Source organism: Triticum urartu, chromosome 4 (genome assembly GCF_003073215.2).
Source record: "Triticum urartu cultivar G1812 chromosome 4, Tu2.1, whole genome shotgun sequence".
NCBI classification, from domain to species: Eukaryota; Viridiplantae; Streptophyta; class Magnoliopsida; order Poales; family Poaceae; genus Triticum; species Triticum urartu.
Window position 1 is genome coordinate 474,768,501 of NC_053025.1, and position 24,341 is coordinate 474,792,841.

The 24,341-nt window shown below is 46.0% G+C and overlaps 1 protein-coding gene across 1 annotated transcript; it reads right to left on the reverse strand.

Annotated features, from left to right (window-relative positions):
* Nucleotides 1-21,593: 21,593 nt before the first annotated feature.
* LOC125552131 (heat shock cognate 70 kDa protein-like) lies at nt 21,594-24,082 on the reverse strand. The gene is made up of 2 exons (XM_048715613.1): nt 23,725-24,082; nt 21,594-23,582 (listed from the first exon to the last, which is right to left on the reverse strand). The coding sequence occupies exons 1-2, from the start codon at nt 23,948-23,950 to the stop codon at nt 21,835-21,837; spliced, it is 1,974 nt and encodes a 657-aa protein (XP_048571570.1). The 5' UTR covers nt 23,951-24,082; the 3' UTR covers nt 21,594-21,834.
* Nucleotides 24,083-24,341: the final 259 nt, after the last annotated feature.

Genomic DNA, 24,341 nt, shown 5'->3' on the forward strand with positions numbered 1-24,341 from the left:
CCCTTATGCATATTGATGACTTAGATGTGCAACACACGAAGTAAAGTATATCTTCACTCAATGAAGACATACATTCTAAGTGTGAATACATTAATGTGGAATTTGACTTCGGAGCGCCATGATAATTGTGCGCCGTGTCTGGGTCTAATACTTCCCATACGGTGGGTAACGCCACCACCAAATATTCTATTTAAAGTGTTTCACTCATGGCGTTACCTTGCTATGTCTTCACATTTGGTTTGGCTTCAATCTCAACATGTTTTCATGATTATCTTCACTATGTTGATTATATATATATATATGTATATATATACTAGTGTTCTGTCCTCTACAGCATTCACTTATAGCTATGTCTTCTTGTTGAATCTTTTGAACTAAGTGAATGTGATCGGACCCTAACCTCTCTGTGCTTTCTATCTCAAACTCTATCTCTCCAAATCATATGCATTCTATTGAAACTGTCAAATGTCTTCTCTGTGTCCTTGTCAGCAGAAGATACAGAGACAAACCTTAAGTCCACTTTCAATGCTCATTCCTCCACATGAAACCCGGAGAAGTAGGAACGACCACCTGACAATCTAGGCGTGCGTGGGACGTGGAACAAACCCCAAAATTCTGCATGATGGCCACGTGTTCCTCAGATGCGAATCGCCAGGGGCACCTGTGTAATAACGCAGTGCCGCCCCTGTACCTATAAATACACACTTCACAGCGGTCATTATCTCTTCTTCCACTCTCGCACGAACCCTAGCGCCACCGCTAGCCCTCGACGACGCCGGCGACGAAGCGCTTCGCTGCCGCAACCTCTCCGACTCTGTCTTCACGTTGACCGCGGACATCGTCCTCTCCGCCGTCGCCGTAGGTGTCCTCCGTCGCCAAGTTAGGGCACGGAAGATCGAACTGCTCGGCCTCCTCTTCCACTCCGTCTAGCAGTTCTTAGTGTGGTAAATAAAACTTCCTTTTTACGGCACCGTTGATCATATGGCTTTGTCACTTTCTACCACAAGCAGTTTCTATTCACACAAGTTAGATCTCTCTCATACTACATCTCATAACATGCCTAGTATATTCACTTATGCTTCACAAAGTAGTTAGATTCCTCACTTGTACTGATCTCTGGATTCGTACAAATCTGGAACCAACTCCTTATTTATGAGTGAATGTCTTCGCACGATGAGGTCAATGTCTTCGAAACTGATTTATATTCAAAATCTTCTGAGAATGCATATGACCTCTTCCCCTTCCCTCGCACCTTAATGCTGTCACAGGTACATGTCCATGGGAGAATCCCTTGGTTCTCATAGTCTGCATTCATTTGCAGAATTCTTACAGAATCATATCAATTCTCCCGAAGCCAGTTCCTGTCTGTCCAGCAAGCGAAAGCCCTTGAAGCCTTTGAACGTATTGAAGCCTTTCAGTTTAAAGTTCATGGCTTCAGAGAAATCAGCAAGGAAGGGTGGCAGAAAGCGTCGTGGAGAAACATCAAGAGATCTGCCAGATGACCTCTCAGAACTGTACAAGACAGATCCTGAAGAGTATTACAATCAGCGCAAAACACGAATCCAATGGATTCGACGCTATTGGGCAGAACAGTGGTTCAAGTACAGATTTGTGACAAAGGAATATGCTGAAAAGAATGCCATCAAGCGACCATGGGGAGACATCCTCTACAAAAATCTTCAACCCAGGACCAGAGATGAAGCCATTGAACAAGGCTTCTATCCCTGCATGGTCCGTGGACCACAGCCTGCGGATGCTGACCCATCGTCACTGCTATGGTGTCGTGATGACATTCTGTTCAAGCGCAACTTTCAGTTTGCCCAGAACTCAGCGAAGCAGAACAATAAGACATTGGGACTAGACTTCAACCCTGGTCCTTCTGCTCCAAGGGCTGACGGCACCCGTGATGCAGAACCCAATGTCGTCGGTCCTTTCTACAACCTTGAAGGTCTCATCACCCATATCTTGGTTCAAGGGACAACCGTGAATGAGCCTGCAGCTGACGCTGAATCAGATGAAGCGCCTACAGCGCCGAAGCCAAAGAAGTTGAAGAAGCCTAAAGCTTCAAAGCCTGCCCCTTCACCAAAAATCTCACGGGCGAAGCCACTGGCAACTGCACCTCCTGAAGATAGTGTGCAGTCTGAAGATTTGTCACGCATCTCCAAGCCCCAGAAGGTCAAGATGCCTCTGCCACACACCGGCCAAGAGCTAACTGTTGTTGCCATTCTACGCAATGATGCCATTGATCTATCAAGTGATGAAGATCTTGCAGATGACGCTCTTGAGCAACTCATCAAGAGCAAAGAAGAAGCAGAAATCTTCAATGATCTGCCGCTCTTTGATGTAACAATCATCCACAACTTCATTAATGAGTGGTTTGACACGCCAAACATCAGCTTCGACGATATCCAACTACCAATTGGCCTCAGTATCGCCTTCCATGGCGCCATTGCTTCAGAGTTAGCCATAGCCCAGCGCATTGTTGAACTGAAGCAGAAGATTGACTTTGAGAAATCTCAGTTCAAGAAGCATATGGCCAAGCTCAGCGTGCAAGACGTGAAGAACTTCAAGATTATGCTGCACGAGCTCAAGGAAGCCTTTCTAAAGAAACATGCAGAAGCTCAGGTTCTCGTGAGCGCATGAAGGCCCTGGCTGATAGGTGTGTGCAAGCCTACAATGAGGCTGAGAAGCGCAAGGCCCTTGGGCGTCCTGGCATCGACCCCAGGATGGCTGCCAAGAAGATGAAGAAGCCCGCTATGGCTGAACCCGAAGCACCAGGAAGCAGATCCCCTTGTCTTCCCAACTAGCATGACTGGCCCGAAGCCAAAGGCCAGGTCAACCACTTCAGAACTGAAGAAGACCAGGACTGCTGAGGCTGAAGCAAGGAAGAGAAAACATTCTGAAGCCTCTGCTACTGCCCCCACCAAGAAGAAAAGAAAGACTAAGAAGGAACGGGCTGCTCCCACAGAGCCCTTGATTGTTGAACCCATTTCCATGGTTCACCCCGACGCCGATCCACAAGAACGTCAACTGACTGTCCATGAGCCTGCTTTCACAGAGGCTCATGAAGCTGAAGACTTTCCAGCAGCTGATCCCATTGCTGCTGAAGACATTGGTCACCATGACCATGTTGAAGATGATGCAGCCCTTCCTCAGCTAGAGCACCAACAGGTATCATCGCCTATGCTCACGCACAGCGAACTCATCAGCATTGGTCGTCCACTGACGCCAATTGCACAGGATGCTTCATGGGCAGATCGCCCACAAGAGGAAGAAGACTTTGAGGCCCAACCAACAGCAACTCCATAGGCGTCACCCGCGTTGCGTAGGCTTCGCAAAGGTCCAAGGCCTCAAGTCTCTGCTGAAGACAATCCGGCTGCATCAGCCGCTGAAGAAGAAGTCCCAAAAGTTGCCACTCCCCTGTCCCACCAAGAAGCGGTTCTCGAGGAGAACGTGATCGTGACCGACCCTCCTGCTCGTCAAGTGGAGGTTGAACATCTTGAGGCTGCCACCACCAACACCACTGAAGCCACTGATGCTGTCATGGCTGAAGCTAATGTGGAGCCCTCACCAACAAAAGCACCAGAAGTCAGCGAAGCCACTGATCCCGCCGCTTCTGTTCCTGCGTCTGCTGTCGGTCCCCAGTTCGAATATCATGTTGAGCACGGGCCTCAGGTGCAGAAGCCAATCCCAAGATTGCCAAGGTTCCCAGGTCCTGCATCAGCACCTGGCTCCTTCAATATCAATGGCTTCAGAGCAGACAACACATTCTTCAATAGCTCCAGGAACCCCTACTCAAGGGAAAGAATATCATCTGATCGGTTCTGGAGTTATCCGCAGCGAAGCTATTACTCATGTGTTCTTTACAACCAAGGTCGCATCTTCCCACACAAGCGCCTTGACATTGAAGCAATAGCTGGTCTGCCCTGTCTGGAAGAAGCTCTGGATTGCTTCAAAGAGGTTGGGCTGCTGCCGTTCGTCACTGACCAAGAGCATTGGAATGAAGAGTTGCTGCTCCAATTCTATGCCACACTTCACATCCGCGGGCATAGCAGAGATCCGAAGACTTGGGTCCTGGAGTGGATGACAGGAAACGTTCATCATGAAGCCAAAGCCTTTGACATCATTGAGCTCACTGGTTTTCCCACTCCTGGTGATCTCTACGAGCATGGCTGTCAGCTTCATAGTGAAGCTATTGAGAGCATCTTTCAAAAGACTGAACCTAATATGAGTCAGATGCTCAGTATGATGAAGCCATTGCCCCAAGATGCTGCTTATCCCACGGAGTTCTTCATTGAAGACCTTGAGTATCTGCCAAGAACCATTTATCACATCATAAGGCGAACTCTCTGGCCAATCAAAGGACATTCTCCCCATGCCAAGTTGGAAGGTGCAATGAAGACTTTGGTCTTCTATATTCTTCATGGAAAATGCTTCAATACACAGGATTTCTTCATTCGCCAACTTGCTGCATCTGGCTCTGATCTGTTTGGTTTGAAGTTCTACGCCCCTTGGGTGATGCGGCTGATCAAACTTCACTCCGCTATCTCATATCAGCCCTCTGCCCGCAATCATCGGATCTTTTTGCCTGATGTGGATATGTCTATTGAAGCCATCTATCCTGAGCCTGCCAAGGAACCTCTAAGTCTTCAGAATGCAGAGCATCAAAGTTTTTCTCAGAACGTTGAAGGCGTTGAAGCCATAACTCGTGTGTATCCTTTGGCTGGCACTACACGTGCACCGCATCCTGCTCTCACTGAAGCCACTGACAGTACAACTGCTCCACGACCCAAGAAGCGCACTCGTGTTCTCAACGACCGAGAGCTTCTTGTGGCTCTTCATCAGAAACAGGATAGGCATCATGACTGGCTAAAGCGTCAAATGCAAAGCCTCTTGGTGGATGTTAATCGCATTCGCAATCTTGCCACCAACAATGCTTTTGTTGCCCATGAAACCTCTCGCCGCACATGGAAAGGGCTGACGCTGATGTGTTCTGAAGATGATCTTCAAGAGGATGGCTTCTCTGAGCGATTCAAGTTTGACTCCACACCTCCTCGAAGGGCAGTGCTGCGACGAACTCCATCCCTTGAAGACTCTGAGTTCTCTTCCTCTACTGCAACTGTGAATGCCAGAGTGATCGAGGATGAAGACGATGCTACTTCACCGCCACCTCCTTCAGCACGCTTCGACTCTGCTCCAAGCTCTTCTGCACCGCCAAACACCACCAACGACCCTGCTGCTTCACCTACTCTTCATGGGAACGAGTAGATGCTCTATGTCTTCGAACCTTTTTGGTCCTTACTGACAAAAGGGGGAGAAGCATATGAGTTTTATAAGTCTTCAAGCGGGTCCATATGGGCGGGCGCTTTATATTTTGCTTCGTGCTTACAACTCTCATTTTGCTACATTTGGTTCTTTGAGTTGTAACACTTAAACTCGATGGTCGTCTGCTACTTATTTGCCACCTTGTGTTGTGATGATAAATTCCACATGTGCGACGATAAATTCCGCACTTAGATCATTCTGCAGACGTCCATTTTCCATTATGCATGTCATTATCTTCACATACTTTCTCATGCATAGTGGATTGTCATCATAAGTTGAAGTGGATCTCCACAAGTACAACCTGCCATGTGCATTTGCATTCCAAAAGCAAATTACTTATATGCACATCTTCAGGGGAGCCCTTGCAACTTATGAAGACAATTCCTTATCGTTTACAATTTCATAGACTATATTCCTCGTTGAAAACTTCAACTAGTTTGTCATCAATCACCAAAACGGGGGAGATTGTAAGTGCATCTAGTGCCACCCCTAGTTGGTTTTGGAGTATTGACGACAAACCTAGTTGAGGGACTAATGTGTTTGTGAGAATTGCAGGATAACACAGGTAGAAGTCCCTCATTGATTCGGTTTTCCTACCAGAGATGACCCCTAAAAATGTATGAAGACATTAAAGTCAAAGGTGGTATATGAAGATATTCACATTGAAGACTATGACAAGAGAAGACATCGCATGAAGCCTATGGAGCTCGAAGACTTAGATCTTTCGTAGGTCTTTTTCTTCCTCTTTGTTGAGTCATAGGAACCACCGTACTGTTAAGTGGGGTCCAAGAGAACCAGTCAGAATGACTGAAGTGATGCTTAAACAAAACCTATGTCTTCGAGTGAAGACTTTGAGAGCGAATCTTGTCCAGAGTCGGACAAGTCAACTTTGCTTGTAGCCCAAGTAAAGTTGTTGTGTGAGTTTGAAATCTGACCGTTGGAACACGTGTGAGTTCCTTAGTGACCCAGGGTCATTTCAGACAAATCAGGTCGGGTTGCCAAGTGGCTATAAATAGCCCACCCCCTACAACCATAAACGGTTGGCTGCTCAGATTCAGAGTACGGCTTTTGTCGTTTGAGAGCAACCCACCTCGAAGCCTTTGAGAGAGAATTCCTTGCGAGGATAAAGCCCTAACCACCCAGAGCCAAAGAGAATTAGGCATCACTTAAGTCTTCTTGTTTGTGTGATCTGAAGACTTATTACACTTGAGGACTGTGCATCCTCCAGCCGGTTAGGCATCGCGTTCTGAGCATCCAAGAGACATTGTGGATTGCCGGTGAACGAAGTCTGTGAAGGTTTGGGAGTCTACCTTGAAGACTTACCAGAGTGATTGGGCGATGACTGTGTGACCTTAGCTCAAGGGGAATACGGTGAGGACTGGGTGTCCTGAGCTGCGTGTTCAGGACTGGGTGTCCGGGACTGTGTGTCCTCAGGTTTAAATACCTAGCCGCCCTAAACAGACGTACAGTTGTCACAGCAACTGGAACTGGTCCAACAAATCATTGTCTTCAACGTGTCACTGGTTTCATCCTTTCCTTCCCTTTACTTACTGTTGGTCCTTGTGAAGTCATTGTATGATTGCACTATCTTTTATCTTCACTAAGTGACTGCGTTTTCTGTTTGGCTTCATAATATCTTCCTACCTGATCCTTACTACATTGCTGCTATTAGTCATTGTGCTTTCACTCCATTGAATACTTGACTATGGCTTCCTAGTGTACTCTACCTTTCGCTGTAAGGTAATAGGTTTATTTCTATCGTTTGTCTTCATAACTTCCACGTTTTGAAGACTTTCATAAAAATCGCCTATTCACCCCCCCTCTAGTCGATATAACACACTTTCAAGCCCGACATGATAAGACATAAATGCCCTTCAATGATATGAACATTAGGTGGATAGATATTTTGGGACAGCTGGCGCATAGCACAGCAACGGTCGGAATTTTGAGTAGCAAAATCCTCAGGGCTATCATGTTCCTCACTGTGTAGGCAATCCGCACTGGCGAATTCCTAACTCCTCAGTCATGACAAATTCCTCAGAGACCAGAAGAACTTCGTCTCTGTCACTGAAGAAATTGACTGAACTGTATGAGATTTCCAATGGCTTCACTCGAAGGGATTGGTAGGTGTAGGATTTTGAGTTGAGCATCACATGGAAATTTTTCCTTAGTATTTCCTCGACCCCCTTTCACAGTACAGTGTTTCCTAGGACTCAAGAAAGAGAAAAAACAAAACTATGAAAACGAAAGTCTTCAAGCTTCATATTCCTTGCATGAATATCAAGTCTTCACAGACACACCAATTTCTTCACTTTCAAAGTCTTCATGAAAGTCTTCAGAAATATCAAAATCTTCAGTCGAAGATATTTATTTTTAGGGGTCGACTTTTCCTGTAAATATCAAACTCCTCATAGACTTATAGACCTGTGTACACTCACAAACGCATTAGTCCCTTAACCTATAAGTCTTCAATACACCAAAATCACTAAGGGGCACTAGATGCACTTACAATCTCCCCCTTTTTGGTGATTGATGACAATATAGGTTAAGTTTTCAACGGGGATAAACATATGAAGTGTAACTACTGATATTGAGGAATTTGATTGCAAGATATAGAAGAACTCCCCCTGAAGATGTGCATAGTGAGGAATTTGCTTTTGAAGCAATGCACACTTGAAGAGTTGAATCATGGAGATCTCCCCCTATATCTTGTAATTCATACACGCATTTAACATATAATATGAAGAATTTGAAATGCATGATGAAATATGGTGCCTGATGAAATTCAGCATGTGTGCAATAATATTAACGAGGAATAAGCATGCAGAATAGTGCATCAAAAGTATCAGAGCACCATCAGGTTTAAGATTACAACTCGATCTAATAAAGTTTCAGAAGAACGAGAGTTGTAACTTAGCAAAAAAACGCCCATATAGTAGACCCGCTTGAAGACTAACTCATATTTCTCCCCCTTTGTCATCGAATGACCAAAAGGATCGAAAATGAGGACTAACGCCCCTGAAGATAATCAAGTTGATGAAGGAGCGCCAGCGTTGTTGGGGTCGTTTGTTGATGTAGGGCCTGCCGCAGTGTCGTCCAAATCTTCATGTTCATCAGTGTTGCGCGATGAAGAATATGAGCTAGCCACCAGAGAAGGAACCTTGACCTTCTTGAATTTCTTCGGTGGAGGTGCATACCAGTCAAAATCTTCTTTGAGACCCATGTTCTTCAGATCTTCTTCACCATACAGATGTGACAGGATTGCCCAGGTGCGATCGAAGACTTGATGGAGGTAGTAGTGGTTTTTCTTCACTGCATTGTGTGTGGCAGACATGTTGTGAAGAAGTGAACCAAACTGACGCTTAACCCATTTGTGATTTCGATCCACCTTCTGGTGAAGACTAAGCAGAAGTTCACGGTCAGTCATCACGCACGGAGCAGTGGCTTGAGGAGTGGACTTGGGTGCATTGACAGAGTCATGTGTGGCAGAGTCATCATTGGTGGAATAAGATGCAGCTTTGCGAAACTGACCATCCAATGGACGAATGCCTTCATCTATTACAGCTGGTGCCTTGCCCTTTCCATCAACTGAGGAATATGTCTGCTTGAGGACTTCAATTGGGGGCAAGTAGCTGAGGTGATTCTGGAAATCAGCTTTGTAGTTGAGTGAAGACCTTGTCCTGAGGAATCTCATAATCCAAGGTGCATAAGGCTTCAGCTCAAACGGAGACAGTGCAACATTGGCCATAGTCCTCATGAAGAAATCATGATAATTGACAGGAATGCCATGAACGATGTTGAATACCAGATTCTTCATGATGCCAACAATTTCCTCATCAGATGAGTCATGGCCTTTGATGGGACTGATTGTCCTCGTAAGAATACGATAGACAGTTCTGGGCACGTACAACAATTCCTTCACGAGGAATTTGGTTCTTGGTGCTTGACCTGGCTTCAAAGGTTTCATCAGCACCTGCATGTAATGATGTGTGAGCTCAGGTTCACTGTAGATGCAGCGAGCTTCTTCAAGGGGAGGACTGAGTGGTAGAGCACGAAGCAATTCAGAGGCTGGTGCAGTGTAGTGAGTATTTTCAGACATCCAGTCCAGCACCCATGAATTCACATCTTCAGCATCTCCGGTGATGTGCAGCGTTGCATAGAATTGAAGAATCAGTTCTTCATTCCAATCGCAGATGTCAGAGCAAAAGTTTAGCAGTCCAGCGTCGTGAAGAACACTGAGGACTGGTGCGAAGCACGGTAGAGATTCCATATCCACGTGAGGAATATGCTCATGGTAGAAGATCTTCTCCTTGTTGAACAGCACTGAGGAATAGAAATTGGCTTGACTGGCAGTCCAGAAACGCCTCTTCCTAATGCGAGCAGAGTCATATGGGTTGTAATCTTCGAATAATACGTGCTCACCAAAGAAATCATCAGCCTTGAACTTTTGCTTGCGTGAGAATGGATCATTTGGCTTCGGCAGAGGAGTGTCAGTGAGTTGCATCACGACCTCAGGAATCTCAATCGCAGGTTCTTCGGGTTGAGGAATTTCTGGTTCCTCCTCAGTGACAGTCTGCGTCGTTGGTTGTTCAGCAGCAGCAGTTTCTTCAGCGCTAGTGGCTGGAATTTCCTCATGGACAGATGCAGTGGGATGAGTTTCTTCAGAGCCCATGTGAACAGTTTGTGTGGGGGACTGAGGAATTTGTTGTAGAGGGGTGAACATTGGAGAGTTTGGATGCTGACTTTCCCAGAATTCATCACTGATTACGGGTGTGGAGCAGCCAATGTCCACATCTTCATCTTCCATGTATTCAATGCCAGCCTCTTCAGCTGTGAACTAAGGCATAGGCGAGGAGATGATAGGTGTTGAAGGGATCGCATCCACTTCAATTTCTTCATCCAACGGTTCAGATGAAGCAGCAGAAGGAGTTTCTTCATCAGATCCGCTGGGGATCACATATTCTTCATCAAAAGGAACAAGGTCCTTTGATGGCCTGGTTGAGATGGGAACAACATCAATCGGATTTGCAAATGAACTTGTCATAGGCTTCATTTTCTTCGGAGCTGAAGAATCTGAAGCAACTGATGCTTTCCTTTTCTTCACTGCAGCATGCTCTACAGCCTTGGTCTTCTTCACATCTAATGCAGATGGAAGGATTGGAGTTGAAGTTGGTGCAGGAGCAGCTGAGGAATCTGGTTGATTTTCTTCAGGCACAACTGATGCAGTTGCCCTGAGTTCTTTAGTTTCTTCAGGCACACCACTAGTGGGTGCCCTGGCAATTTCTTCAGCGGCTGGAATGCAGTCATCAGCTCTGGAACTCACATTATCTTCACTAGCCTGATTGTCATCAGCGGTGCTGACATTTTCTTCAGTAGGCTGAGCAGATGCTTCAGCCTGAGGAATTTCCTGTTGCATTGGGGCTGCAACATTGGAAGTGAAGTTATCCGCAAGTTTCACAAAACAAACATTGGCTCCAAGCCAATCAGCGCGATATGCGTCAAAGTCATCACTGAGTTTCTTAATCTCAGTCTGAATAGTGACAAGTTCTTCAGTTGTCATAGAGATAACGTTTTTCTTCAGATAGCGCTCTTTCTTGTACTGCGCTTTCTTGATCTGCCTGCCCTTCTCAAATTTCCACTTTTCTTCTTGAATGAAGTGGGTCAGTATGTGACTCTAGCCAGGAGTCAGCTTGAAGTCAGGCAAGGGAGTGTTGGGGTCCTTGTGCCAGTCATCAATGTAGTCGAGGATCAGGTTGGGATCCAAAAGCAGTGGCACCTCTGATCCTTTGGCTCTAGCAGCCCTGACTTGCCTGTCTTTGATGATTTCTGCAAGTTCATCATCATCAGCTTCGTCTTCATCAGACGACACTTGGAAAGCGACTTGCTTCTTTTGAGGACTTGGGGCGAGGACCTCGTCCAGCAGTGGCCTTTGTCTTCAGCAGTGAGAGGCCAGCTGAGGAACTTGGTGCAGCTGAGGAACTTGGTGCAGCTGAGGAACTAGCTGAGACACCTGAGGCAATAGAGATGTTGGCAGTCCTTTGGCACGAGGCGAGATGCACAGGTGCTGAGGATTTAGTCGAAACAGCTGAAGGCTTTGGGGAGGAGCTGAGGACTTTGGAGGAACAGGAGCAGCATGAGGAATTTGTCGTGAGGGTTTTGAGGATTCTGGCCGTGAGGGAATTGCTGAGGAACTTGGCCTTGAGGGCATTGTTGGTGAAGCACTTGGCTTGCGTGCAGGCTTCTTTGACATAGCCTTCTTTGGCTTGACAGCAAAGGCCTCAGCAGAGGCAGCAGCAGCAGCAGCGGAGTCTTCATTAAATTTCCTCACTGCTTCTCTGGCTTGCTTAGCCAGCTTGGCTTAGCGCTTGGCCCGTTCATTAGGATAGTCCTCACCGCGCTTGAGGCTGGTGGGATCAGCGATTTGGCCAGGTGCCAATGGAGCTCTTGGGCATGGAGGATTGAGTGCGAATTTCTTCATGTACTTAGGAGTGACATATCTGTACTCCCTCCATTCTCTTGCCCATCTCCTCTCTATCTTCTGAATGCGCACTTTACGCTCATTCTTGGTTTCTTCAGTAGGTGTGCAGTACCCAGCATATATGTCATCAGGGATCTCAAACGTTGTATTTACCTCAGGCCTCTTTCCTCCCTTTTGTGGCTTCTTACCGTCAGCCATTTTCTTCAGTTGAGGAATTTGAACAATTGAATTCTCTGAAGAAGTATGCAACTTTTTTTCGAGGAACGCTGCAAATGAGTTAAGTTGATGAGAACCTAGTGATTCAGCAGCTGACATGTGTACCTATGAACAGAGTATAGTTGCGAGGAATTTGGAGAGGTCATATGCGTCTCAAAGGGTTTTTCAAAGAACAAGTTAGAGGAATTTGACCAGATGAGTCTTGAAGAATTTCACTAAGCGTTCTTTGTCTTAGGTTCCAGAGATGTGTATATTAAAAATCCACACATTTGAGGAATCTTGAAGAAGAAAACATGTCTTAGAGAAATGAGTCAAGAACAGATGATTTGGGAGGTGTTTAGTGTGTGAATCTATGAAGAAAAACACCTTTGAAGATTTTGAAGATACTCATTCGAATCAACGAGGGTAGTAAAAGTAACTTTTAATTACCCTAGACGAAGAACACGACGAACTGGAGTGAGGAGATGTGAAATTCGTCTGTGCAGATCCTCCACGCCCTAACTTGGCGGAGGAAGATAGCTACGGCGACGGCGGAGTGAAGATTTCTGCGATCGGCGTGAGTACGTCGACGACGAGGTCGAGGTAGTGAAGCTCTTCCTCACCGGCGGCGATGAAGTAGCGACGGCACTATGGTTTGAGAAGCTCGAGCTGGAGAGAGAGGTCGAGCAGAGTAAAAGAAGTGAGGAAGGGAAGGAGGGGTATTTATAGCCACGGTGAAAAACTGTTCGCCCGAATAAATTGGACGAACGTGCCCCTAACCCTTCTCATTCGCATGACATGTGTCACCCACGTAGTGAGAGGTGGAGATCGTGTTAGATCGTGGGTGAGTGGATAAGTGTATCGTGGGATGCGGAACGGTTTGAGCGGCAAAGCCGAAAATTTTGATAAGATAGGTTTTAAAGTTCCGTTCGCAATTTCTTCAGCTGACAAGGACACGGTGAAGATTTTGAACGAGTTTCAAATAGAACGCACATGAAGAATTTGTGAACAGATTGGGTTGAGGATAGCATAGAGGGGAAGGGTCCGATCACATTCACTTAGCAGAGAACCAACTTGAAGAAATAGCAATAAGTGAATGTTGTAGAGGACATAAACTCATATATGTATATATATATATAGCCAATGAAGAAAAACGACGGAACCAGTGAAGACTATGCAAACTTGAAGAATATGAATAATTTGAGGAATTTCAACTTTTGGTGGTGGCGTGACCGACCGTATAAGAATGATGATTTCAGACACCGCGTACAATTATCGTAGGGTTCTGAGAATCAAATTCTTCATTAATTTCTTCACACTAAGAGTGTTATTCTTCATTGATTGAAGAAAAACGTTTCTTCATGTGTTGCACATCTAAGTCATCAATTTTGCATGAGTGTTAGGATGAGTGTCCTTTTCAAAGAACATTCGAAGATTCTAGGATATTTAGCTCACACCGCAACTTGCTAAATCTCTTCTATCCAAGGGCTTTGTGAAGATATCAGCTAGCTGTTCTTCAATCTTCACATGCTCAATAGAAATGTCGCCCTTCAACACATGATCACGAAGAAAATGATGAAGAATCTGAATGTGCTTTGTCTTCGAGTGCTGAACTGGGTTGTGAGCAACCTTGATGGCACTCTCATTGTCACAGAAGAGAGGCACATTCTTCATGTTGACGCCGTAGTCCTTGAGAGTTTGCTTCATCCATAGCAATTGGGCACAACAAGAACCAGCGGCAATGTACTCAGCTTCAGCAGTAGATAGTGATATGCAGTTCTGTTTCTTCGAGGACCAACAAACCAAAGATCGTCCGAGGAAATGACATGTACCAGATGTTGACTTGCAGTCCACACGATCACCATCATAGTCAGAGTCAGAATATCCAATGAGATCAAAAGCCGAGCCCTTGGGGTACCATAATCCAAGTGTTGGTGTGTGAGCTAGATATCGAAGAATATGCTTCACAGCCTTATGGTGTGATTCCTTCGGTGTAGCTTGAAATCGGGCACATATGCAAACACTAAGCATTATATCTGGCCTAGATGCACATAAGTACAATAAGGAACCTATCATGGAGCGGTATACCTTATGATCGAAGTCAATACCATTCTCATCGGTGCACAGATGGCCATTTGTGGGCATAGGAATTTTGATGCCTTTGCAATCTTGCATGCCGAATTTCCTCAGTACATCCTTGAGGTATTTCTCCTGAGATATGAATATGCCATTGCGTTGTTGACGAATTTGAAGACCTAAGAAGAATTTCAACTCTCCCATCCTAGACATTTGATATTCTTCACTCATCATATAGGCAAATTCATCACTATAACGTTGGTCAGTACAGCCAAAGATAATATCATCAACATATATTTGGCACACAAACAATTCACCATCATAAGATTTAGTGAAAAGAGTAGGGTCGAGTGAACCGGGTTTGAAGCCTTTCTTCATGAGTTCCTTCAAGGTATCATACCAAGCCCGTGGGGCCTGCTTGAGGCCATAGAGGGCCTTGTTGAGTCTGAAGACTTTGTCGGGATTCTTTGGATCTTCAAAACCTGGGGGTTGAGCAACATATACTTCTTCCTCAAGCTTACCATTGAGGAATGCACTTTTCACATCCATTTGATATAAAGTGATATCATGATGGTTAGCATAAGCAAGTAATATGCGAATAGCCTCAAGTCTAGCAACAGGTGCAAAAGTTTCATCGAAATCAATTCCTTCAACCTATGTGTAACCTTGAGCTACAAGCCGTGCCTTATTCCTCACCACAAGGCCATTTTCATCTTGCTTGTTGCGGTAGATCCACTTTGTGCCGATGATATTGTGCTTGCGAGGATCTGGACGTTTGACCAGTTCCCAAACATTGTTGAACTCAAACTGATGTAATTCTTCTTGCATGGCCTGAATCCACTCAGGCTCCAGAAATGCTTCATCTACCTTAGTGGGCTCTGTAATAGAGACAAAAGCATAGCGCCCACAAAAGTTAGACAAATGTGAAGTTTTTGAGCGTGTGAGAGGACCTGGCCCTTTGATGTCATTGATGATCTTTTCAACTTGCACTTCTTTTGCAATGCAAGGATGAGCTGGTTGTCGTTGAAGAATTTGATCAGCGTTTTCTTCAGCACCATTTTCTTCAGCATTTTCTTCAGGTGCATTAGCCCGACGTTCTTCATGTTCTGAAATGAATTCTTCAGCAGATTCTTCAGTAGGAATGACATCCTCAGTAGCCTTGAACTTGATAGTTTCCTCAGGTGCTGGTTCATCTATCACAGTAGGTAGGTGCTCTCTTTGCGAGCCATTAGTTTCATCGAACCGCACATCTACAGTTTCAACAACTTTATGAAGAACGTTGTTGAAGACTCTGTAGGTGTGCGAGTCCTTTCCGTAACCAAGCATAAAACCTTCATGTGCTTTCGGTGCAAATTTTGAGTTGTGATGAGGATCTCTAATCCAACATTTAGCACCGAAGACTTTGAAATAACTTACATTGGGTTTCTTATCAGTGAGGAGTTCATAGGCAGTCTTTTTGAAGAATTTGTGAAGATATACTCTGTTGATGATGTGGCACGCAGTATGAATTGCCTCGGTCTAGAAACGACGAGGCGTTTTGTATTCATCAAGCATAGTGCGAGCCATCTCAGCAAGAGTCCTGTTCTTGCGCTCCACGATGCCATTCTGCTGAGGAGTGTAAGGAGTAGATAACTCATGAGTAATACTAAGTTCATCAAGATAGTCATCGAGACCAGAATTCTTGAACTCAGTGCCATTGTCACTTCTGATGTGCTTGATCTTCACAGCAAAGTTGGTTGAAGCCCTCAAGGAAAATCGTTTGAAGACTTCCTGCACTTCATGTTTGTAAGTAACAAGGTGTACCCATGTGTAGCGAGAATAATCATCAACAATAACAAAGCCCTATTAAGATGCTTCATTTGAAATAGCAGAATAATGATTAGTACCAAAGAGATCCATGTGAAGCAATTCAAATGGGCGAGTGGTGGTCATGATATTCTTTGCTGGATGCTTGGCCTTCATCATCTTCCCAGCTTCACAGGCTCCGCAAAGGTGATCCTTGAGGAATTTGACATTCTCGATGCCAATGACATGCTTCTTCTTCGCAAGCGTGTGCAAATTCCTCATGTCTGCATGACCAAGTCGTCGATGCCAGAGCCAGCCTTCTAAAGCTTTTGCAAGTAAGCACACGGCTGGTTGTGGTCCTGTAGACAAATCAAGAATATACAGGTCTCCTCTCCTAAAGCCTTCAAAGACTTTGGAATTGTCAACTTCCATAACCACAACACAACGGTACTTGCCAAAGACAACAACCATATCAAGATCACAAAGCATTGAGACAGACATAAGGTTGTATCCTAAGGACTCAACAAGCATGACTTTGTCCATGTGCCGATCCTTTGTAATCGCAACCTTACCTAGACCCAATACCTGACTTTTTCCTTTGTCAGCAAAGATGATATGCTTCAGATGCGATGGAGATAATGGAGCATCCATTAATAGATTCTTGTCACCAGTCATGTGGTTTGTACATCCACTATCGAGGACGCACTCAGTGGCTTTGAGTTGATCATCCTGCAGACGAATTAGTGCAGCTTATAAACTCATATACTTCATCACTGAGGAATATGACATCAATTCATCAGATCAATTTCATCAAGTAAAAGAACTGATAAAGCAATATGAGGACGTGAGAAATGAAAGTTCATTTCTTCATGATTAGCCTACGTCCTATCAGGCATGCTCAGGTCTCCAGCAAATTCTTCAGACGATTACGTGCGTCTGGAGACCTGACCCTGCAGAAGAGATTAGTTTTTTTTCTTCACCACCCACATCTGAAGGGGTGGCAAAGAGTTCATCATTCTGCGAGCTCCATACGAGAAGGATGGCATAGAAGCCAGTCCATTTCGTTTCACATAAGAGGGGTTAGAGTAAGCATAAGAGTATGCAGAGAAATTCTTCGAGGACTTATGGACATAATGATTTGAATAATAATGCACATATCCATAATCCTTAGATCTTCCCTGCGAAACAGACGGGTTAGCCCGATGATTTCATATGAGGACTTTGATCCATATGAGGAATTTGGTCCGTATGAGGACTTGAATCCATATGAAGAATTTGGTCCATATGAAGAATTTGATCTGGGGTTCCTATTCTTCACAGGTGGCGTCATGATGACATTCTCCTGAAGATTTTCAAGGCATTTTTTGGGAACCCAGATTTTCTTCATAGGGGAGTCGTTCCTGCAGTTAGTGCCAACATATCTAGCAAATACTTCACCATTCTGATTTTTGAACAGTTTATAGTTGGAGTCAATTGACTCATCATCAGAATGAGGAGATTCACATGCAAATCCAGATAAGTTAGATGGATCAACTGGAGGTCCCTTTGCAGCAACCCATGTAGTTTTGGGGTACTGCTCAGGCTTCCAATATGTACCATCAGCATTGAGTTTCCTCTCAAAGGCGATACCCTCTTTCCTAGGGTTCCTGTTGAGGATCTGCTTTTTAAGCACATCACAAAGAGCCTGATGCCCTTTGAGGCTTTTGTACATGCCTGTCATGTACAATTCCTTCAGCCCTGCATCGTTAGTGATACTAGCAATGTCCTCAGATGAGGAATCAGAGGCATGTGAAGAATTTGAAACATTAGCAGCATTTGAACATTCAGGTGAAGAATTAGCAGATTCACGTTCAATGCACTTCAAGCATGGAGGAACAAATTCTTCCTGAGAAGCGCTGATTTGTTGAGCAAGTAATGAATCGCGCTCCTTCTGAAGATATTCATAACTCACTCTTAGCTTCTCAAGGTCTTGCTTTCTTTGAAGAATTTCATAAGAGAGCTTCTCATGATCGGATAAGAGAGTGTTATGATGACTTTGAAGATTGTCAAACTTAGTCTGAAATCTCTGAAGATTTTCAGTCAGGGCTTTAGTGCGATCCACTTCTTCACCCAACATATCATCACTTTTGTCTAGAATGTTTTGAACCTTTTCTAAAGCATTTATTGTTTTGCAGGAATCTTAGCTAGTTTAGAATAGTTGGGCTTAAGATTTTCATCAGATTCATTCTCACTTGATTCAGATGAGGTATATTTGAGTACCTTGGCACCCTTTGCCATGAAGCAGTAGGTGGGAGCGTAGTCATCATCCCCTTCATCAGCTTTGTTGGTGAGGTTATTTTCTTCAGTGTTGAAGATAGACTTGCTGACGAATGCAGTAGCGAGAGCTAGGCTCGCCACTCCGGATTCGGACTCCTCAGATGACTCCTCTTCCTCATTTTCTTCAGATTCAGCCTCAGAGTCCATTTCCTTGCCAATGAATGCCCTGGCCTTCTTGGAGCTGCTCTTCTTGTGATATGAAGGCTTTGAGGATTTTGATGATGAGGATTTTGAGGATTTCTTCTTTTTCTTCGCATCATCAGAACTGTAATCCTTATATTTCTTCTTCTTTGATTCCTTTTCCCATTGAGGATAGTCTTGAATGTAATGTCCAGACTTCTTGCATTTGTGGCAGAGCCTCCTCTTGTAGTCACTTGATGAGGAATCATTGCTCCTTGAGGGTCTTCCAAGGCAACCACGTCTTGAGAACTTTTGGAACTTCTTCACGAGCAGAGCCAGATCATGGCTCAGTTCTTCAGGATCACCAAGGCTGCTATCAGAGTCTTCATCTTCGGACTCAGATACTGCCTTGGCCTTTAGTGCATGTGATCTGCCATAGCTTGAACCATAGAGATCTCTCTTTTCAGTAAGTTGGAACTCATGAGTATTTAGCCTCTCGAGAATATCAGTGGGATCAAGTGACTTGTAATCAGCACGTTCTTGTATCATCAATGCCAGAGTGTCAAATGAGGAATCAAGCGATCTGAGCAATTTCTTCACCACCTCATGATCGGTGATGTCAGTGGCACCAAGTGCTTGAAGCTCATTTGAGATGTCAGTGAGGCGATCGAAGGTTTGTTGAACATTTTCATTGTCGAGTCTTTTGAAGCGGTTGAAGAGATTGCGAAGAACATCAACTCGAGAGTCACGCTGAGTTGAGACTCCTTCATTCACTTTGGACAACCTGTCCCAGATAAGCTTCGCCGTCTCCAAAGCACTCACTCTGCCATACTGTCCTTTGCTCAGATGGCCACATATGATATTCTTCGCTAGAGAGTCGAGTTGCTTGAATCTCTTCACATCAGCAGCATTCAGAGAAGGTGTGACTGAGGGAACACCATTTTCCACAACATACCAGAGATCGTTATCAATTGCTTCAAGATGCATTCGCATCTTATTCTTCCAGTAGGGGTAGTCCGTCCCATCGAAGGTAGGACACCCAACAAAGACCTTGATCATACCTGCGGTCGACATAACTAAAACTCCAGGCGGTTAAACCAAAATCACACAGAACAAGGGAGTACCAGGCTCTGATACCAATTGAAAGTGCGTTATATCGACTAGAGGGAGGGGTGAATAGGCGATTTTTATGAAATTCTTCACCAAGGAATTTGTTGGTGAGGAAATTCCTTAGCGAAGAACTACTAGCAGCGGAATAAGTACTCAAAAGTAAACATAGCAGAATACAAGTATAGTCATCATGATGAAATGAAGACAGGCACAGAGTACAGGAAGCGTAATCACAGGATAACACAGGATGAAGACAAACAGACTGAAGAAATTGAACTGAGGAAATTGAGAAAGTCTTCAGTCAAAGTCTTCAAACACAGATATGAACAAACACACAACACAGTTATGAGGAAATGAAAGAGTTGAGGGAATAGAACCAGTAAGCTTGGTGAAGACAATGATTTGGTAGACATGTTCCAACTGCTGTCTCAGTTGTATGTCTGGTTGGAGCGGCTGAGTATTTAAACTCGAGGACACACAGTCCCGGACACCCAGTCCTGAACACGCAACTCAGGACACCCAGTCCTCGCCGTATTCTCCTTGAACTAAGGTCACACAGACCTCGTCCAATCACTCGTGGTAAGTCTTCATGCGACTTTCAAACCTTCACAAACTTGGTCACTCGGCGATCCACAATTCCTCTTGGATGCTCTAGACCATGACGCCTAACCATCTGGAAGAAGCACGGTCTTCAAAGGTAATAAGCGTCGGATCCACGCAGGATCAATCTCTTCAGTAATGCTCAATCACTTGGGGTTTGTAGGTGTTTGGGTTTTGGGTTTTTGGTTTTTTCTCACTTGATGATTTTCGCTCAAAGTCCTCAGAGGATGGGTTGCTCTCAAATGACAAGTGTTAGTTTCTCTCGGAGCAGCCAACCAGCTAGTGGTTGTAGGAGGCGGCTATTTATAGCCTAGGGAACAGCCCGACATGATAAGACATAAATGCCCTTCAATGATATGACCGTTAGGTGGATAGATATTTTGGGACAGCTGGCGCATAGCACAGCAACGGTCGAAATTTTGAGTAGCAAAATCCTCAGGGCTATTATGTTCCTCACTGTATAGGCAATCCGCACTGGCGAATTCCTAACTCCTCAGTCAAGACAAATTCCTCAGAGACCAGAAGAATTTCGTCTCTGTCACTGAAGAAATTGACTGAACTGTATGAGATTTCCAATGGCTTCACTCGAAGGGATTGGTAGGTGTAGGATTTTTAGTTGAGCTTCACATGGAAATTTTTTCTTGGTATTTCCTCAATCCCCTTTAACAGTACGGTGTTTCCTATGACTTAAGAAAGAGAAAAAAAACTACGAAAACGAAAGTCTTCAAGCTTCATATTCCTTGCATGAATATCAAGTCTTCACGGACACATCAATTTCTTCACTTTTAAAGTCTTCATAAAAGTCTCCAGAAATATCAAAATCTTCAGTTAAAGATATTTATTTTTAGGGGTCGACTTTTCCTATAAATATTAAACTCCTTATAGACTTATAGACCTGTGTATACTCACAAACGCGTTAGTCCCTTAACCTATAAGTCTTCAATACACCAAAATCACTAAGAGGTACTAGATACACTTACAACACTGTAGGTAACGTTTCCGTAAAAACCATGGTGGAAACGCTTCCGTAAAAACGAACATGAAACGCTTTTGTAAAACCGAACATGAAACGTTTTCATAAAAACGAAGAAGTACTATAGCTGTTCGTTTTTAAGGAAGCGTTTCCACCATGGTTTTGTGGAACTTTTGCCCTTTTTTTTCCTTTTCTTGTTTTTTCGGTTTACTCAATTTGTCTGATTGTTTTTCTCTAGTTTGTGTTTCACCGGTTTTTGTTTGGTTGGTTTGTTTTTCCTTTTCCCCCTTTTCTAGTTTCTGTTTTCTTTTTCATTTTTCTTCTAATCTCTTTTTATTTTGTTATTTTTTTGCAAATTTAAGATTTTTTTTTCAAACTTGCAACCTTTTTCAAATCTGTGAACTTTTTCCAAAATCACAAACTTCCCTAAATTCTTTGATTTTTTCAAATTTACTCACTTTCAAAAATTAGTGAACCTTTTTAGATTCACGAACTTTCTTCAAATTCACACATTCTTCAAATTCATTATCTATTTAAAAAAATGGTGAACATTTTTTAAAATTAGTAAACTGTTTGTGGTACTATAAAGCGGGGAACCCTTTTTCGGTAATCAAGGACAACGAACTGGTAATATATTTCTCATCTCGTGAACTCAAGCAAAAACAACATACTACAAGAACCACATGTGTATGTCGTTCTTGCGTTTACACATTATTTATCATATCCTCTACTAACCTAGTTGTACATCATTCCCTCGAAAAAACTACACTCATACAAGCATCCTCGTTATTCGACAGAGCCACACGACCACAGGCGACCGAACACAGTACCACTCCAGGGACCTGTCACGACTCACTTAGTCCACTTCTTCGATCTTGGGCCCGGCACCGCTCCCGCCGCCGGTGCCCGCGCCGCCGCCGGGCATGTCCTCGTCCATGCCGGCCGCGCCGCCCGGGCCGGCGCCCTGGTACATCTTGGAGATGATGGGGTTGCAGATGCTCTCCAGCTCCTTCATCTTGTCCTCGAACTCGTCCGCCTCGGCGAGCTGGTTGCCGTCGAGCCACTTGATGGCGTCCTCGATCGAGTCCTCGATCTTCTTCTTGTCGTCGGCGGGGAGCTTGGACGCGATCTTGTCGTCCCGCACCGTGTTGCGCATGTTGTACGCGTAGTTCTCCAGCGCGTTGCGGGCCTCCACCTTGTGCCGCACCTGCTCGTCCTCTGACTTGTACTTCTCCGCCTCCTGCACCATGCGCTCGATCTCCTCCTTGCTCAGCCGACCCTTGTCGTTGGTGATGGTGATCTTGTTCTTCTGTCCCGTCGTCTTGTCCTCTGCCGACACGTTCAGGATGCCGTTCGCGTCGATGTCGAAGGTCACCGTGATCTGGGGCACGCCCCTGGGCGCCGGCGGGATGCCGGACAGCTCGAACTTGCCCAGCAGGTTGTTGTCCTTGGTCCTCGTCCTCTCGCCCTCGTACACCTGGATCAGCACGCCGGGCTGGTTGTCCGAGTAGGTGGAGAAGACCTGCTCCTTCTTGGTGGGGATGGTGGTGTTCCTCGGGATCAGGGTGGTCATCACGCCTCCGGCCGTCTCCAACCCCAGCGAGAGCGGCGTCACGTCGAGCAGGAGCAGGTCCTGCACCTTTTGGTTGCCCTCGCCGCTGAGGATGGCGGCCTGCACGGCGGCGCCGTACGCGACGGCCTCGTCGGGGTTGATGCTCTTGCAGAGCTCCTTCCCGTTGAAGAAGTCCTGGAGGAGCTGCTGCACCTTGGGGATCCGGGTGGAGCCTCCGACGAGCACGATGTCGTGGATTTGGGTCTTGTCCATCTTGGCGTCCCGGAGGCACTTCTCCACGGGCTCCATGCACTTGCGGAAGAGGTCCATGTTGAGCTCCTCGAACCTGGCACGAGTGATGGTCGCGTAGAAGTCGATCCCCTCGTACAGCGAGTCGATCTCAATGGTGGTCTGGGCGGTGGAAGAGAGCGTCCTCTTGGCCCTCTCGCACGCCGTCCTCAGCCGCCGGAGCGCCCTTGGGTTGCCGCTGATGTCCTTCTTGTTCTTCCTCTTGAACTCTTGCACGAAGTGGTTCACCATCCGGTTGTCGAAGTCCTCGCCTCCCAGGTGGGTGTCGCCGGCGGTGGACTTGACCTCGAATATGCCTTCCTCGATGGTGAGGATGGACACGTCGAAGGTGCCGCCGCCGAGGTCGAAGATGAGCACGTTCTTCTCCCCGGTGCTGGTGGCCTTCTTGTCGAGGCCGTAGGCGATGGCCGCGGCGGTGGGCTCGTTGATTATGCGCATGACGTTGAGGCCCGCGATCACGCCGGCGTCCTTGGTGGCCTGGCGCTGGGAGTCGTTGAAGTAGGCCGGGACGGTGACGACGGCGTTGTTGATGGTCGTGCTGAGGAAGGCCTCGGCGATCTCCCTCATCTTGGTGAGCACCATGGAGGATATCTCCTCAGCAGAGAAGGTCTTCTCCTCCCCCTTGTAGGTGACCACGATCATCGGCTTGTCGCCGGCGCCGGGGACCACCTTAAACGGCCACATCTTCATGTCCGACTGTACGGATGCGTCCGAGAAGCGCCGTCCGATGAGTCGCTTGGCATCTGCATGGCAGAGCAGCAGAGTGGTAAGTGACTGCTCAGAAGCGTAAAACAGAGTAGAAGGCAGAGCACGTACTATCACTACACGAGCATGGATTCTACTACTTACAGTATAAGATAAGAGACCGAGGCAGGCCGGGCTTACCAAAAACGGTGTTGGTGGGGTTCATGGCGACCTGGTTCTTGGCGGCGTCGCCGATGAGCCGCTCGGTGTCGGTGAAGGCGACGTAGGACGGCGTGGTGCGGTTGCCCTGGTCGTTGGCGACGATCTCCACCCGATCATGCTGCCAGACGCCGACGCAGGAGTAGGTGGTGCCGAGGTCGATGCCGATGGCAGGGCCCTCCCCCTTGTTGCCTCCCTTGCTCGCCATCTTCTCCGATCAAATCGAACGCAAGATTCGAGACTGTCTGTGACTGATCGAGTTGTTCTTTCGGTTCGCTCGGTGGATGTGGATATGCTCTGGTTTGCTCTCTGAATTGAGTTGATTGATGATGGAAGGGACGAAGGGGGTGCGGTTCTTATATACCCGCAAGAGCGGTGGGAGCTCGGGAAGGTTCGCGCGGGAGATGAGGTGGGCGGTTCAGGCTCGGCGCCGGGTGGAGGGTTCGGGTGCACGCGCGACACCTCCAGAGCGGTGCCTGCTTCTCTCGGTCGGTCCCCGGTTTCGTGCGCCGCTTTGGGCTGGATTGGGTTTGGTGAGTCCGCTCTGGTGGGTTCCCGCGCCAAGTGGAGATTACTAGAATTATGTAGGTGATTACGGC